At 39.1% G+C, this 18468-nt stretch overlaps 1 protein-coding gene across 3 annotated transcripts in view; it reads right to left on the bottom strand.

Annotated features, from left to right (window-relative positions):
* LOC132123134 (LIM domain kinase 1-like) overlaps positions 1 to 18468 on the bottom strand; it is a 49260-nt gene that overhangs the window by 12013 nt on the left and 18779 nt on the right. Inside the window, exons 1-2 of one of the 3 annotated variants that reach the window (XM_059533681.1) lie at positions 17371 to 17518; positions 5934 to 6072 (exon numbers count right to left, since the gene is read on the bottom strand). In XM_059533681.1, coding sequence (XP_059389664.1) covers positions 5934 to 6072; positions 17371 to 17465 — 234 coding nt within the window. In that variant the 5' untranslated portion in view covers positions 17466 to 17518. Of the gene's footprint in view, positions 1 to 5933; positions 6073 to 13372; positions 13629 to 17370; positions 17519 to 18468 lie in introns of those variants that run through there. The other 2 variants (XM_059533679.1, XM_059533680.1) reach the window with 2 other exon arrangements.

Raw genomic sequence — 18468 nt, 5'->3', positions numbered from 1 at the left:
ACATCTAAACATCTGCCTAAATCTTAATTAGAATGTTAGGGGATAATGTTCTAATAATGTTATTAATAAACATTTTTAGAATGTTTTTAGAGAACGCTATCCTATCTTTTGAGAGAACGTTCTGGGAACAAAAATAAAACTACCCACTAAAAAACATTGTTAGTACAATGGTAATGTTCTTAGACATTTTTAGAACAAACAAATTCTAGCTGGGTCAGAACTGTGCGTCGAGACTAGGCTGCTACAGACCAACACATGAGGAGGAACAGGTCAGGTAACAGACACAAAACAATGCATTTCCCACAAACAGAACCTTATTCTATAGAATTTTACAGCAACAATGTTCCCAGGAATCAAGATATTACCAACAGTGGCTCTGTGATAAGACTTGTGAGGAATGAGGAAACGCAACAGCACACACATCCAACACTTGAGTTCTTACTACAGATGACTGAAATCAGTCACGGTAGTCAAACTAACAGGGGGGTCCAGATCAGCTGGTGGTAAATAAAGGCAGATCCGGACAGATACGTTTATGAACCTTTATCACTGAGCTCACAGAGCCATGAGTAAATGAGAAACCGATAATATTGAGCAACGGCTGATGGGATCATGCTCTAGATGGCTGTGAATGAGAAAGAAGCACGCACAGGCCTGTTGTGTGTCAGCGGTGGGAGGAGAAATTTCCACAGAATGACCTTGAGTGAAGATTTGCTCATGTGGGATGCATCTCAGTGTCATGTGAAGGGAGTGAGAGTGATTTCATTACAGAACCTCACTCAGGGTAAGTAACTATACTCACAGAGAAAGAGACTATAAGCCAGGAGTCTGTCTGGTGAAGCAGGCTAGCTTTTAAGCCAAATGCAACCTCGTAAGTGAATGATTTGAAACGCACTTCATGGGCAGAATCTCCATTAATGGTCACTCAACCACACCACACAAACAGCACAAGAGCTTGCACTAATGCTCTGTCTGACATTAACATGCTGCTAGCAATTCAATAGTTTTGTAGGCACAAAAACACATAACAAACAAGAGTTGGTTGAAATGGTCAGTGTGTAATTTGATTAACAGTTCCTATCAACACATTTCATAATTTAATTTAATATATTTATAAGTCAACATTTAAGCAAAAAAATCTGCCGACCATCTCAGAAATAAAAAAAATTCTGACCTAGTTGCAATGCATTCTGGGATTGTCTGAGAATCTTATAGAGTCTGGTTTCTCCCAAGGTTCTTTCTCCATTTCTGTCACCGATGGAGTTTGGGCTCCTTTATCTTGCTTAGTTGGGGACGCTTGACTGATTGCACAGAAACTACTGGAAGAGAGTTTAACTGGATGATGACATCACTGAATCATCAATGAACTGACTTTAGCTGAATATTTACCAATTGTTATTGTCTTCTGGCATCATTGACAATCTATTTCCATGTTTAACACTATAAAGCTGCTTTGATCATTCTGCTAATGCAATATCTTAAAACTTCTCAATGTCACATCCTCATTTCTGTTCCTATCAAATGAAACGTGCTGTATACTAAGGTCCTAATCATTAATGTTTTATTGTTTAAGCATCCTTTCTCAAATTCTAAACTGCTAACAAGTAAAATGTATAGCTTAATGCTCTCTTTCTAGGTCTCTGCAGCAAAAACCTTCTCTTTTTCTTCACAGGAGCTGACGCACAGTCTACAGACCTGACCTTCATCTACAGATGGGTCCTCAGAGACCTAATGAAGATGTGTGTCTGTCAGTCAAATGCAGGAAGTGCATGCTGAGCCATCTTTAATTCACTTATGCCGAGCTCAGGGAGTCTGATTATTGGACTGCACAGCCTGAGGTGGTCTGTGTGCCACTAAATCACTCAGTGGGTGAGCAATGCAGCTACAGCAAACCAGATGCTTTAAATATAAAAACACAGACCACAGACTCTGCGTTCTGCTTTATAGATCCATAAGGGGCACATTCAAAGGGTCAAACTTTGGTTTTCATGACTATCATCCCAGAGCAAGGGTCAACGTCCCACCGAGCAACAGAGGAAACACGCTGTTAGTGCAAACAGACAACAGCGTGCCATGTGTGTGACAGGTAACGGATGCGTGAGAGGTTTTATCATTCCTGTGAGTCGTCCTGACAGCTGCACCTGCACTTTATGAGCCAAGTGTGTGGGCTGAACGCTGGCTATAAATGTGTTGATGAGAGATCGCTGACAGACGGACCAACCACAGAGTGGATTTTTGCATATGTGTCTCAGACATGGATGTAATTTATCGATCACAAATTAAACTCTTAACCTAGTAAATGAATGTGAAGAGTGCTGTTGTCACAACCTCATTACTCAGGTGGGTTGTAATGGTTCTAAGATGTTTTGCATCAATTAAGGCCCTGTTCACACACATGTGTTTTTGTTTGTTTTGTTTCAGAAATGCTCTCCGTCCACACTACCAAACGCAGGTCACATGACCATTCATGCAGATACGACCATGAGCATGATGTTACTGTTTACACGGTCATCAAGGATACGCAGACCGGATGTGGGCAGCCATGCCATCATTTTCAAAAGTATCAGTTTTGGTCCATTTACACTGAAACACAACCCCGTCTGCAGCGTTTTCAAAAGTGTCTGTTTTCAAAGGTCAAAAATTTCGGGGTAGTATCAACCACAGGCGTAACCCTGGAAAAAGTTATGTGTTTAAAAACAAAAACGCACAAGTGTATATGTAGCCTAATTGTGGAAATCAAAAGACCTTGTTCAAATAATCATATCATCCTCTATCACAATCTTCACCCACTTCCAGTTCATTAGATATTATTTGAACTCTGAATTTAAAACCTAGGAACAAAGGAGAAACACGCCGTCTCATTTTGTGTAACTTGTCAGGCTCTATAACAACCACTTGTGCTCTATTTCGATCAACAAAAAGATAGAACCGAAGGAACTAAAACTAGGTTACGGTTCAATCTGTATGAATGGTTTTCTTGAGAAGAAATGATATAAATCTGCCACCCCTCGCCCTTAGGAGGAAACGCTGGTCATGGTATCTTTTCATATTTGCAGAAAATATGGTAATATTCATCCTCATATGCAGTTTCTTTTTAAAAATCCAAAACAACAGAGAAGGTTTTGAATTCATACAAAATTGCATACCATTAAAGGAATGTTGTGCTGCAAAAATAGAAAGTAAAAAATACAAATATGCTCACTAACCAGCAAACACAAAATATTTGAGCATAAACAATATCTGCAAAGTTGCAGCGCTGAAGGTTCACTGCAAACGGGGATATCATCTTTTAAAATTCTGGCAGTATAATGCCTACAAAAACGGCTGGTAAGGAACTACAACGAGCTTCGTACCAGGTCCATTACCAGGTTCACCCATAAATTAAAATTAGCCCATAAATTACTCACCCTCAAGTCATCCTAGGTGTATATGACTTTCTTCTTTGAGACGAATCCATTCAGAGTTATATTAAAAAAAGTCTTTGATCTCTCAAGTTGTTTGATGGCACTAAGTGGGTGTTGCAGTGCTTCGGTCCAAAAGGTCTATCCTTAATAGAAAGTGTCTCACACAGCTCCAGGAGGTGAACAAAGGCCTCCCGTAGTGAATCGATGTGTTTTTGTAAAAATAATAATAAAAAAAATCCTTATTGAAATTGTAATAATCACTTTAATGTAGCTTCCACCAACAGTTGTACACTGAATCCTCCGACATTCTTCTTTACAAATCCTCGTTTTGTACTTCTAATTAGTGATTAGTGTTTTGATCTCCCCTATGCTTTTGCGTTCATCACTTCTGAGTGGCGCATGTGCAAAGATGACCTCATACACAGCAAAAAAATCTGAGTGAAATCAACTCTGCTGGGAGTACATGTGAGACCACACTCAAGAGTGTGAAAGTGTTAAAATAGGAGTGTTAAATTAACACTGAAGCTGAGTTAAAGTTAATGAGATAATTAAGTGATTAATTGAGGGATGATTGACCATTATTGATGAGACCTGATGTTAACATGCAGAATCAACAAAGACGAAAATCACTATTTTTATGTCACCATTATAGTGGTCAATGTTTGCTTTAGTTGGGCTCTTGAGCCTTACATTTTTAAAGTCAGATTTGGTTTGGCTGTTACAACTGAATTGTAACAAACAGACAAGAAAAAAATCAAAACATGGGCATTTGACCTGAATCACCAAACTCAATTAACCCTCTCAGGCTCAAATTAAGTTTTAGTAACTTAGTAAATTTAGTAACCTTTAGTAAAGTTTTTAGTACTATGATCTGTATGTATCTGGAGTAATAAGGTTTTTAGTTTTTAACTGTTGCAAATCAGCAACGCCTGCCTTGAGAGGATTAAAGCCTAAACCGATTTGATTGACCTCATTGATTATAACAACCCGGTTATTGTACAGTACCCACTAATTAAAACAATTTCTTGAAAGTTGTTCTGATCATAAGAAAAGCTTGCTTTAGGCACACACATACATCAAAAATTAGTGTAGGAATCTCAACAACGGTGACAAACAGCATATTCAGAAAAATAGAACAACTCTAAACATTAGAAAACAAACTACTAAAAGAAACATAAAACACTAAAATAGAATAGTAAGAATAAAGGAAATTACTGAAACAATTCAGCTAATAATTTATTCATGCCGCAATGCATCATGGGAGCCATGGATGAATTTTGATAGGTGGCACCCAGAATGCACTGCAACATGCTTTTTGGATTTTCACCATTGTTGAGATTGACAGGATGATTCTTGATGTTTGCATGTATAACTGAAAGACTCTTTTGAAAGATTTTTGACCAAACAACTTTTAAGAAATTCCTCAGATTGTATTTAAAATGCTGGAAATACTTTGTTGAACAGTCATAGGGCTGCAATAATCAACGATCTAACTTTAACTCAGTAATTCAAGAATAACAATAGTCTTTGCTTGTCCATCAGTTTTATAACTCAGTTATAACAGCCAATTAAAATCTGACTTTAACACTTTAGGGGTCAAGAGCCCAACTAAAGCAAATATTGACCACTATAATGGTGACATTAAAATAGTGATTTTCGTCTTTGTTGATTCTGTATGTTAACATCAGGTCTCGTCAATAATGGTCAATCATCACTCAATTAATCACTTAATTATCTCATTAACTTTAACTCAGCTTCAGTGTTAATTTAACACTCCTATTTTAACACTTTCACACTCTTGAGTGTGGTCTCACATGTACTCCCAGCAGAGTTAATTTCACTCAGATTTTTTTGCTGTGTACGTCATTCCCCAGAACTGCTTCTGTTTATAACAGTAGTGCAAGCGCAAGTGATTATTATGTTTTAAATTGGTTATTTATTTATTTTTTTGCAAAAATGCATCAGTTCGCTACAGGAGGCTTTTGATCACCCCTGGAGCCGTGTGAGACACTTTTTATTAAGGATGGGCATTTTATTTCACTTCTTTTGGACTGATGCATACCACACCTGCTGAGTGCCATTAAACAGCTTGAAAGATTAGACATTTTGTAATATAACTCTGACTGGATTTGTCTGAAAGAAGAAAGTTATATACACCTAGGATGACTTCAGGGTGAGTAATTTATGGGCTAATTTTCATTTTTGGGTGAACTAACCTTTTAGTGAAAACACATATGTAAATGATTCCTGTCAAATAAACAGCAGTGAATGCATTAAAACAAGAGGCCACACAAACGTGCCCTTCTTGAGCTCTGTGTCTGAATTATAGATGGCAGCTCTTTCATGAATGTAAACAGGAGTGCTGTTGATTTGCTCATGTGTGATACGGCAGCAGTAATGAATGTGTGAATGGAGAATCGCTCAGCAGGACCATGTAACTGGAGCGGCTGTGAGAAACCGCAGGATGGACAGCAGGACTGTGGGGTGAGGAGAGACACACAGATTAAGTTTCTGACCATTTGGACTCACCATGATGAGTCCAGTGGTGATGGGCTCTGAGCAACCATGACACAACTCCCCAAATTTAGCCCAGTAGTCCTTCTTACAGAAGAGACGGCCGTCCTTCTCATAGTACCAGTGTGAGAGAGACGCGCCGCACTCACAGCACCTGCAGAACAAACACAAGGGCAAAGGTCATAATTCGGATCAAATTCATGTACTAATAACATTCTGCTGTCCTCATTCAATGAAAATATGTTATCTATTTTCCCTGATCATTGAAACTTTGTCTCTGCCTGTTTTACTACTTCTTTAATATCAGACCTGAGATTGGACAAAAAGATCTCAACTGAAATGACTGTCATCCTGTGAAATTCTGAGGTTTGTTTGGTAACAGCTTCATTTAACTAGAATAAGGCAATATGGTATGAGAGGTTGTGTTTCAATGGGATTACAGTCATGATACGCAACAGATTCACAATACAGCACAGCTTCAAGAGCCTTAAGCGCTTTTAAAAAAATATCAAGGATGACAATCATCATGAAGACATTAAAAAAATCAAATCGATTGGTGCCGTTCTAACAAAAGAGGATCTAGAGGTGTTATTGAAATGTACATTGTCATGTACAGTCCTGTTACGGATGGATAGACCGGTCAGCATCCGCAGCTTCAACTATGTTTAATAATCTAATGAATAAGACCAGCAAAGAACGTGCTGATACAGCTATAACTCTGTAACATGTTTGAGATGAGCTGACTGAAACACACAAGCATTGGCATGATGTCAGATCACCCATGGTGTGTGTGTGTGTGTGTCATAACAGCAGCCAGACGCAGATACCACACTATCCTCTGTGTGTGAACGAGGATTGATCTGATGAGAGCCTGAGGGAGTCCAGCTCATTAATGACCATCTGCCGCTCAATGACCTCTGAACCTCCGTCACAACCTCTGAATGGAGGCCAAACACCTGACCGAAGCCTCCAACTCACGCCTGCGCACATGGATTTAACTCATTATTACAAAAAGTGCTGAGTGAGCTGTTAATCTGTACAACTACTAGTCCTAGTAGAGAGTATCTATTATGTGCATCATATCATCACATCACAGTGAAGAAGAGGCTTTACCTTCTCGCATACACACCACACGACTTATTTGAGAACACAATGAACTCAAGCAAGGCAAAATAGAAATGCTATCCACCAGATCTCACCTCTGAACTTTGACACATTACAGAAGTATTTTTTTAAGTAGAAATTTTCAATAATACTGCATCTATGCACTTGCGGGTTGTTTTAGCCAAAGAGAATGAAGTGTGGAGTATTTGCTGTAGTTCCTCTGACCCTTCAGACAGACGGATCTCTCCCTGATCTAGTGTGCATTATTCTGGATGATGCTGAAATCACTTCTTGTATTCCTCATTCCTCAAAACACTTTGGATAAAAGCATCTGCTGAAGGAATACATGTAAAAGCAAATGTATTCAAGCTCATATTTTGCCTTGTTACCCTGTCAATAAGGAAGTACTGTAAACTGAACTTGAAGCGTCACTGTATTCATGTGAGACAAGGAAACGCATTTGTCCTGATAACAATGGCTCTATAGACTGTTGAGTAACCACGTTAAAAGGCTTTAGTAAACTAATTCCTGTTTACCAGGCGACAGCTAATGTATGTGTCCTCACAGAATGCAAATAAAGCGGATTATTTTAGAAGAAGAAGGAAGAACTGCAGCGTTCCTATTGTACTGAACTGGGAAGGCCAAAGAATACTGATGTGTGCCATAATGCACCAGTCTTTAGGGAGAGAAGCAGCCTGTTTCAGTGGGTTCATACTTCTTTATAATCGCAGATGCAGTGCTGAAAATAACAGCAAGAGTTTGACAAACCACAGCCGCAGAACACGGTTTCCCCTCACAAACTACAGATATAGAAAGTGTCACAGCAGTCAAACCAAGACATCATCTTCAGAAAGAGTGCAGTTTGCTGTGAGCTTGTTCAATGTAAGCCAAGGCCCAAATCTGCTGTGTAAAATGGAAGTAAAATAAAATAAATCAAGTCAATGTAAGGAATCATTCATGTCTGGAGCACAAACGTTGTGGGTGGTAGTTTAACACTTTGTGTTCAGGTTTGGTTGAATCACTAAGCAACAGTAAAAAAAGTCAAGCTTCCCTCAGCTAACGCACATAAAGCATGGTTCTGAATGAGAGTGATGTATTTGTCAATGAGGGCCTCTCCATTAGACCGTTGAGAACAGGAAAGCGTTTGGTAGGTGCGGGGGATGCCGGGTAATCCATGCCTTGATCCCCAGGGCTCTCTTATCGGCCGCAAATGATGAAAGCGAAGAAAGACCGGATGCTGTGAATCGCTCCTCGATCTGTCTGACTTCACCGGCTCAGATCTCTCCATTAGAGCCGGAGTGAGGAAGTCAACCTCTCTATCGCTTCATCACAGCACATCTCCTACATGAGATGAGCACTTCATTCAGCGCTCTTCTACTGATCCGGGGTAAGAACACCAGAACACTTGACTTCAGCTTGCTGTTTGGACATGCTCCCATCCCTGAGGATTTTCTTTTTGGGATAGTCCAGCGTAGGGATATGCCAGTATCAAATTTTCCTGATGCGATTAATTGCTCATGCTTTCATCACGGTAAACGGTATTATCACGGTATTGAAATTTTGTTTTAAAAAGTGCTCAAAATATAGTATATATAAATTCTGAATAATTTGTAATATATAATTATTTGCGGTAATTATAAGTGCCCACGATAACAATATCGTGCATATTCATTACTGTAATATATTGCGCTTTACCGAATACCGGCACAAGTCTAGTCCAGCGTATAAAGAATTAGAACAAAAGCATGTGTAACTCTTTCAAGATCTTTGGGGGATAGAAAACACTTTACTCTAGATATAAGTTTCACTTGACTTAAACTTTTATTCACCAGATTATTTACATTCAGTTTAATGTAAGAGTGAAGATTTGCAACATTAACAGTAGTTTCCTTACCCACAGAGGGCCCAAACACAATTGCTGCCGTTTTACTCGCACTTAGATCGTAATAAATTTGAGGACATCCAAGACCATATATTGTTTAGACAAGCAGAAGAGTCAGAGAAGATTTGAGTGTCACACTCCATGCCTCCTAAGAAATCGAATCTAGAGGTAACAATAGAGTGAAAAAAAAGTCGGGCCCAAGATGGAACCTTGGGGAACGCCACATGTAAGCGGAGCTACAGTTGAGACCTGAAATATATTCTATACTAATTTCTGCAGATTGGTTATTGGACATATAAACACAAATAATCAGTGATGGTTATAAATAAATATTGATTGATTTCTAGACATAATCATTACGTTAGGGTCAGGAATATGAACATGGTTAATAAAATGTGTTTCATTCCATGGGTCTCCTTCACATTTACCATAGTAAGCAAAGTTTACATTCATTGTTACTAAAGTAAAAGCATAGACAATACAGTGGTGAGTAATGTCCCATCCCCGCAGGTTTACTCTAGTCACAATGACTGCAGTTCCTACAGTGTTTTGGTGTAACTATGGTAATGTTGAGTAAGGGATGCAGTAAAAAGCGAAAGGCTTAGATAAGGCAAGCAGCCCTCTAGATAAACTGCTGTTTCCTCATTCCTTCACACTCAAACACCAGGTCTGTTTATAGCTGTACTTGAGCTTCACAGCTCTGTGAGGGGTTCAGTGTTACTCCATCAACACACACTTCCCTCAAAACCTCAAAACCGTCCATTGGCCTGTCCTGATGAGTTTCCGACATCAGCCGGGTCCTCAGTGAGAGCAGCAGGTCCCGTAACAGCATGAAAAGACCAACTGTGTTGAGTATCAGTTTCACTTCGACTCACCAGTAACCACAAACACAGAGCTGTCCCACCAGGGAAAGTTGTCTATTTGTCATGAAAGCTCATACGACTCAGGGGAGCTGGAAAAAAAACACCCATTTACAGTAAGTGCTCCACAAAACAACCAGATTTTGACATTCTCTGAAGACCAACTGAGTGACGTTTGCTAGAGGGATGTCACTTTTGTGTTTTTATTATGTTGTATTATTTGGCTATGTGAAAATGCATGTTGAAACCCACTCAAACAGAATTCCCCCAAAGGTACTATTACTAGCAACACCAAAAAAATGACATCATCAGAAAATGTTCATTTGTATGAGAATAAAAAAGTGACTCAATACTGCTGGTCTACAAAACAAACCCAGTCATTTCTGACATACCTAAAACACCTCTAAAACACCAAGACATGAAACGAAATCTCATTAGTGCAAAACAGCACATTATTGGACGGTTTTTAGCATGTGAAGCTCAGTTTCCTATAAAAGTCTTATAAAAACATTAAACATTTTTAACATTAAAAAAATGAAACCAAGTAGTTCTGTGTCATTCTAACATGTTCAGGGATAAAAAAATTAGTATTTCCCTTCTTTTTTATGTAACTTAATTGGTATAAACCCTATGTTCAGATTCCTCTCATCAAACAAATGATAAACCAGACTTCAAGCTTCACTGTAAGAGCAGCATGAATGGTGATTTGCCTGCTGTTTTCTCACATTGTGTGCTGGTCTCTGGGTCTCTTTAACACCATTAGATGTGTTTTGCATTTTGAGGGTGTCATGTGGGAATGGTTTTGCATGCCAGCGCTTTCTTTGTGCTTACTAAGCACTTCCCAGAATGCATTGCCCTGGTTCTCATTCCATCAGTATGGAGCAAGAATGACCTGCCCTCACAGTTCAACCAAGATCTGGATCTGATCCCACAGAAGACAAATGAGCCGCTGCACAACACTGACCTTTATTTAGAGATTCAGTGTATTTCTGTTTATATCTAAACAGCAGCATCTAGTGTACAGAGATGAGACTCAGTGAAATATATCTACACTGTTTCAGAAGTGCTCTGGTTTCGTCACTCCTCTTGGTTCCAGTGTAGACGTGATGTAATACAGTTCGGCTTGATGATCACTGGCTTTCAGTGTACACATGGTGTAAATGACATGATGTAACGATTAAAGCAGAACACTTATATTACACAAACCATCCACCATCAAGACATGCAAACATGGTAATCACTGATTGGTGTGTAGAGATGGATATTTGCATATTCATATTCTAACAGTGCCTGCGATCACAGCGAACATCAAACGCTCGACAGACTACAAGAGCAGCCCAGCATGCTACAGTACGATCTAAAAACCAAACAAAGACACAGCATCAGAAGAAAGAAAAACTGATTTTTAGGTCTCTCCAAAAATAAGACTCAAAGGCCAAGATATAAAAGTGCTTCTTCAAGAAGCAGCATTTTGAACAAGCTGTGACTGATTCACCAATGACTGAGAAATTCCTACATGCACAACATTACAACCTGATATAATGATGATAAAACCATAGATGATCGTCTCTAAAACACTACATGAGAGCATTAACCTTAAGTAGTAGAAACTAGTTTTCACCACTATTAACTTGTTTTGTAAAATCCCAATCAAAAATACACCCAGATTTCTCCAAGACGTGAGCTGTGGATTTTATAATGAAGGGTTGTGTAGTTTTAAACCGATGTGTCAGACGTAAGCAGATCCATCTCTGTTGATAAGGACACATCACGACTCTACACTAAAAATACTACTAATAATACAGTTTGACTGGACAGGTTCTGTAATCAAGACTGACTACAACAAGTCATTCCACATGTATAGTGTGATGTTTGCACCACTGTGCTTCATCATGGATCTGATGTTGTTTGGGTGACAAACAGCCTTGTTTTTGTGCCAAATGTACCTCTTAAATTTTAATCAGATCTCTAAACATTTTGCCCATTGACCAGAAACTAAAATTAGATGCGTTTAGATTTTTTTGAGGAATGGCACTCATCCCCAGCACAGATCAGTACAATCACGTAGTTAAACATAACTGTGCTGCTGTGGTTCACTGAAATATAAAGAAAAAAAAGGTGACGCTGTGTGTTGTGATGGTTTGCACATGTCCTGGTCCCAGGGCCTCCATAAGGGGTGGGGGGGGGATGAGGGTTGGGGGTTGATTCTGATTGGTTGGCAATGTTTTTATCGTTCATCAGAAAAAAAAATTGTTCTGAAAGTGATTCCAACGTATCGTTTCTCTTTGCCTTTATCGTTATAGTTGTGGTGTGGACTTCGCTATTCTTTAATATTGAGAACGATTTTTAGAACTATATCTTTATCGTTATCTTTATAGTTATCGTGCTTGGTGTGAATGGCCTTAAGTGTCTCTCAACAACAGCGATTCAGGTGGGAATTACCACACAACTCTGGTGTTTGTCAGAAAAATCTGGAATTTTCTCCAGGATGGAGAAAAGAAAAACATGCATAGCAATCACAGCCTGAAATGACCTCACATTAGCATGGGAAACTACTGAAATATTATTTCAACTAACTACACAGGCAGCACGAGACTCTCTAACTACATGTGTACTCCCATCAAATCTGTGTGTGCAGAGAAAACTATCAGTCATTGTTCATCATAAACACATCCTGAATGGTTATGAATAATGTGAATAATGAAATCAAAAACCAAATCTTTGCATTGCTAAGATCTGCAACAAGCACTCTGTGCTCACGCATCTCAACACACACACACACACTCCTGCTGCTGTTTCTTTAATTATGCCTGCATTTTCATTCCTACTAGCACATAATGATGCATGTTTATTGACCATACTTGTTTCAGACCACACACACACACACACACACACACAAACACACACACTTGTGCAATAAAAAAGTGTCACAGCATGCAAAAAGACTCTCCACTTAACAAAACACATTTTTAAGGAGAATTCAAGATGAATATGTATCTATCCTTGCATATTACAATATTATGATGCCTAGATTCACTTGTAGCATGTACAATCTTATTGTTTAGTCAATTTTATCAGTATTCATGTGTTACTGCTCCTAATTTGAAAGTCTCCTAATAACCCCATCAGTTATACTAGCACATTCCTACAATGCAAAACACCAGAAATGAAGAGTGGTCCAGATGTTGGCAGAAACTATAAGTGATTGCTGCATGTCCGTCTACTGTATGTCTCACAGCCCTGATGCTGTGTCACAAAGCAAAGCTTCTGTTCTGAAAGACTGCAGCAGTAAAAACGACACTGTCACACCAGTCACAATGCAGTCCTGTATCAAAAACTATACAAGGTTTAAGAGACAGTCATCACACACAACCACATCCGACTGAAACACTGTTTGCTGGAAAAAATGGAAGTGAAACTACCGGTTACACACACCCTTCTTAACTGATCATGAGACGCAACGGTCATTCGAAAACGACTTCAACAGAAAGATTGCCTCTCAATGACTGATAAAATGAAATAATAGAGTTCATTACTTTAATAATTCCACACAATCCGAATCACACGGGCAGCTCTACTCCATGCACACACAAATCTGAAGGTCTTACTCTGTGCCTATAACGCGGCGGTAGCGCTGGTTTCTGCAGGAGATCATGTGTCCCCGGAGCGCTCGCACCTTCTGATGGACTGCTGGAGGACCGCTCATGTCTGAACGCTCAGGACTCTGCTCATCTCTACAGCAAGCCACACGGGTCCGTTGCTGAGTGTGCATGTGTGTGTGTGAGAGAGAGAGAGCACTTCCTGTGCTGTGTTCAATCTGTGACCTCATGACCTCTCCTCCCTTCCCCTCAAACAAACACACACTTCCTGTCTGACTGATGCTCAACACACAGCACCAAGGGCACTTTTTTATGGGACAGTACCATGCTTTGTTTTATTTTGTTTTATTTTATTAGATTTTTTTTTTTGAAGATATTAGATGAAGATCTCATTCTTTGAAGGTCTTTACAGTGCCAAGATCACCAGTGTTTTTCAGCCACAAGTGCACAGACACTGAAAAACACAATACTTACACTTCGACAGCATCGAAAACCTAAATCATTTGTGTATGAACAAGATTCATCGTCTTAACAGATGAACTAATCTACTACTGCTGTACTCACAGCTGAATATGACTTCACCAAATTATTTCTGCTAATTCAAGAGCCTTAAAGCCCAACTGAGCCAAATAAGGCAAAAGACACTGATCAAGCAAGTAAATATGATAAAAATTTGAATAAAATATAGCTGCAATCAGCAATTTTGGGGCCAAGCACTCCAGCGGCAAATTGAGGAGCTAAGCATGGCATGGAGCATAAGACAAAATGCAACGATTAATAAAAGCAACTTTAGGATGATTGTAATTTAAATGGCTGAAAAATCATAATTACGACCACTAGTAATATGATTAAATGGCTAATCTCTTTTGACCAACCGGTGGCGCTGTAATCAAATCATTTGGTGTGTTCTGTGTGAGGTGACAATGGCACACACAAAGTTTGTTGTCATTATGTCAAAGCTTTGAAGAGATATAGCCTTAGAATCATTTTGTCACCATGCCTAAAATGTGTAGCAGCGCTGTACAAAAACAGTTCCATCTATCCACACGAAATCAATCATATTTTGTCAGCACAGTCTGAAGATGATTTGACTCGATTTAGGTGAAGATCGGACCAACAGTTAATGGGGTGCAAAAAATATAACGGAATAAATCAAAATGGCCGACAGGAAGTTTGGCTTATTATGACATAATTTATATGTATGTTGTCACCATGACCAAAGGAATATTTTGAGAGCAGTTTCATTACAATAGGTCAATACAATCAAAGGTTATTAGAATTTTAGCATAATTAAGAATTAATAAATAGTTTATTACTCCAGACCAACAGGTGGCGCTGTTAGCAAATTGATGTGGCGTGACCAGTTTGAGGTGACAATGGCACATGCAAAGTTTGGTGTAAATATGTCCAAGCTTTGCAGAGATACAACCTCAGATGTATTTTGGCATACTTACAACAAATTTGTTGATGTGCTAAATGAGAACTGTTTCATATATCAACACGAAATCCATAACTTATTTTGCCAGGGGGGTATGAAGATGATCCGCGTCAAATTTGGTAAATTTGGAAATCGGAAAACGGTCTAGGAGGAGTTTTCAACATGAATCAAAATGGCGGACAGGAAGTTACATTTACATTTATTCATTTAGCTGACGCTTTTATCTAAAGTGACTTACAATTGCTATATATGTCAGAGGTCACACGCCTCTGGAGCAACTAGGGGTTAAGTGTCTTGCTCAGGGACACATTGGGGTCTCACAGTGGATTCAAACCCGGGTCTCTCACACCAAAGGCATCTATCTGTCTTATCCACTGCGCCAACACCACCCCAAGTTCGGTCAAGTATGGCAAAATTGGTATCGATGTTGTCGGCATGATCCAAGGAATCTATCAACATCAGTAACGGAAGAAGAAGAAGAATAACGGCAACGGATACAATAGGTGCCTACATACCTTCGGTGCTTGGCCCCTAAATAAAATTACTTTTTTCTTAATACTGCTTATATCTTTGAGAAATGGATATGGTTACACTATAGTGCACCAATGAGTTACTGTCACTGCACATTCTTTGTTTAGTGATCTAAAATATATATCTGGGGCTGGGATAAACGATTATTTTTTAAACGATTAATCTAGCGATTATTTTTAAACGATTAATCTAGCGATTATTTTTTCGATGCATCGATTAATCTAACGATTAATTTTTCAGACCGATTTGATTTTGATTATCTCCCCATTAATTGACTACTAACAATTTTACTAACAATTGTTGATTTACATATCTGAATGAAAAAAACATCAATTCCTTAACATTGCAATATATGTTTATTGCTCTTAAAATTACAAAATAAAAGACTGACTAAGAATGCATTACTTTGCACTTGTATAGAGATAGCATTCAATAAAACCTTGAAACCTTGAAAACACATAGCTTACTGAAACAAGCTTACTGAACACATAGGGCCTAGCTTACTGAAAAAAGTTCTTCTTTCAAATGAAAATAACAACTTGATTTCTAGCATTCAATAAAAAAGGTCACCCAAAATACTTGTTTAGAGCAATTGAAAGAATACAGTATGTAAATGTAAACTTGAGGGCTTTAAGCTAATACAGAGAGTGCTTTTACAAAAAATAAAAAATAAAAATTAACAGTGGGAGCCAGCAGCCTGTCATGGAGAAAAAAAAATCTCCGAATGCTCCACGTGAAACTTTGGCGTTCTGCCCTTTTCTATCGTGTTTAATGATTTTGGTTAATATGCACGAGGGAGGGAGGGAGAGAGAGAGAGAGCAAGACAGCGCTCATGTAGTTTGAAGGCTGTGAGTGCGCGAGCACGCTTGAAACTTTGGTGTTTCGCCCTTTTTCTATCGTGTCTAATGATTTTGGTTAATATGCACAAGATAGAGAGAGCAAGAAGCGCTCGTGTAGTTTGAAGACTGTGAGTGCGCGAGCACGCGTGAAACTTTGGCGTTCCGCCCTTTTTCTATCGTGTTTAATGATTTTGATTAATATGCACAAGAGAGAGAGAGCAAGAAGCGCTCGTGTAGTTTGAAGACTGTGAGTGCGCGCGCAGCCGGGGCTCTCTCTCTCGTACGCGCCCTGTCACTGTCACTGTCACTCACCGATCAAATAACGCTTTGACAGCCGCCAAAAAAAAAGATAAATGCAGAAAAACCCCTGGATTGGTTATATAACGTTGGACAGAATGTTGATCCGGCCATCGCGTATATTCAGCGCACATAAGGTAAACGTTTTGCAAACTTTTTTTAGAGAAATAAAAACAGGTCGACGAATCGATGCGCATATTTTGCGTTGACGTATTTTTTGCGTCGACGTCATCGATGACCTCGACGCGTTGTCCCAGCCCTATATATATCTATTTAAGGGTAAAAATCTAACTTTATTATAGGGGTGCACAATATATATCGGGCGATAATTAATGCGCATCTCATCAGTAAAGCTGGTTCTGTAATCAGTGGTAAATACCATCAAGTGTGTGATTTCACATAGAGCAGCTGTTACTACACAGAGCTGTTGTTTACTGACAAGCTACGCAAATCCACTTTCATTATCAGCTTGGATTTGCGCAGCTTATTGAAAATAATAATGATAGGATTCCTACATATTTTATGTTTCTAAAGCTTTTAAATAAGTGATGAAATAAAAACACTGCATCAGCAAAATATCAACCACATGAAATACTTTAAATAAATATAGCACTTTTTAAAGGAAGGCACTTGATAAAAAGAAGTATGATACTTTTAAAAGATAAAACAACAGATAAACTGTTCAGACAAATCTGAGAGCAGAAGTACTGTGCTGCTCATATATCCACTAAAATCATCAGTTTTAATGCAATAACAGTCACACATTTTTAAGTATGGCTTAAGCATCCAAAACCTTTTAACCGTATATATCAACGAACCATATGACAGCGTTACTGCCACAGAGCCATATTTAGTGCTGTACATATTGGAGTTGTTGTGTTTATTCAGTCAAACTCCCTTACCTTCCTCTGCGATACTGGAACGCCATCAGAGCTGCTTTGTGTGATCTTTCTGACTGTTGAACGTGATGTGTGTGAATGACAGTGAAGCAGCACATGTAGTTCCTCAGACGGGTTTCGGGTCAGCTGATCTGACCTGTGCTGAAACACAAAGCACCAGCCCATCATTTCCTCCTGTACTTCCCCAGCCAGACATCAGACATTACCGTATGTTAGGATCGGGAATCGAGCACTTCCATCAACTCTTGACTCTTGACAATGTTTCCTGCGCCCCTACTGAATCTCCGAACCCAGTCTCTTGCTGAATCAAATGTGATAAGAAAGAAAGGCAGGACAGTGCATAATCATGAAAGAGAAATATACATAGCTCCTGTGACCATGCATCGTAGTCCATCTGACAAATGAGAGACTGGTGTGAGCAGAGTCTTTTTAATTCATCTTAAAAGCCAAAAACAAGCTTTGAACTCATGATGAATCGATTTCGAAGGCCTGTCTGAGTCATTCTTGACTTCCATCATCATCATCCAACTATGATGACTTTAGGGTTTCAATCCTGATGCTTTATTTCTAGTGTTGAGGCCTGACCTCCTGCGATGATGATAAACCACTAACTTACTGAACACAACACAAGAAACATCTCCATTTGACTGATGGATTGATTCTCCCGGGTCCCTGAGATTCTCACAACACTTTTCCAGCAGCATGGGTGCAAACTCAATTCATTTACATGCTGTTGTTTTTAACTATGGCAATTACCACAGAGCAGCATTACAGAGCAGATTTGAGCTGAAACCCTTTTGGGAACAAAAACAAGGCAACGACGGCAGGGAAAAACTCCCTGAACGTAAGAAAGAAAGCTCAGGAGGAAGCAGGGCTCCGAGGGGATCGCCGCTGTCAGAAAGCTCATTATGTCATTGGAAAACACTGGAAGTATTCTAGCTGCAATGCGTTTAACACCTACAACATGGAGCTGATTTAAGGTGAGAGGTTATTGCTGGAAATAATGAACTGGGCTGGGCTGGTATCATTTTTTAGGGGGAAATGACATGGTGTCTGTGTAGTACAGATGCTCTAATAAAGCCAGCTGTAAGACTGTATTAC

This window comes from Carassius carassius, chromosome 41 (genome assembly GCF_963082965.1).
Source record: "Carassius carassius chromosome 41, fCarCar2.1, whole genome shotgun sequence".
Lineage (NCBI taxonomy): Eukaryota > Metazoa > Chordata > Actinopteri > Cypriniformes > Cyprinidae > Carassius > Carassius carassius.
The sequence above is the reverse complement of the archived record's forward strand: the minus strand, read 5'-3'. Positions and strand labels throughout refer to the sequence as shown.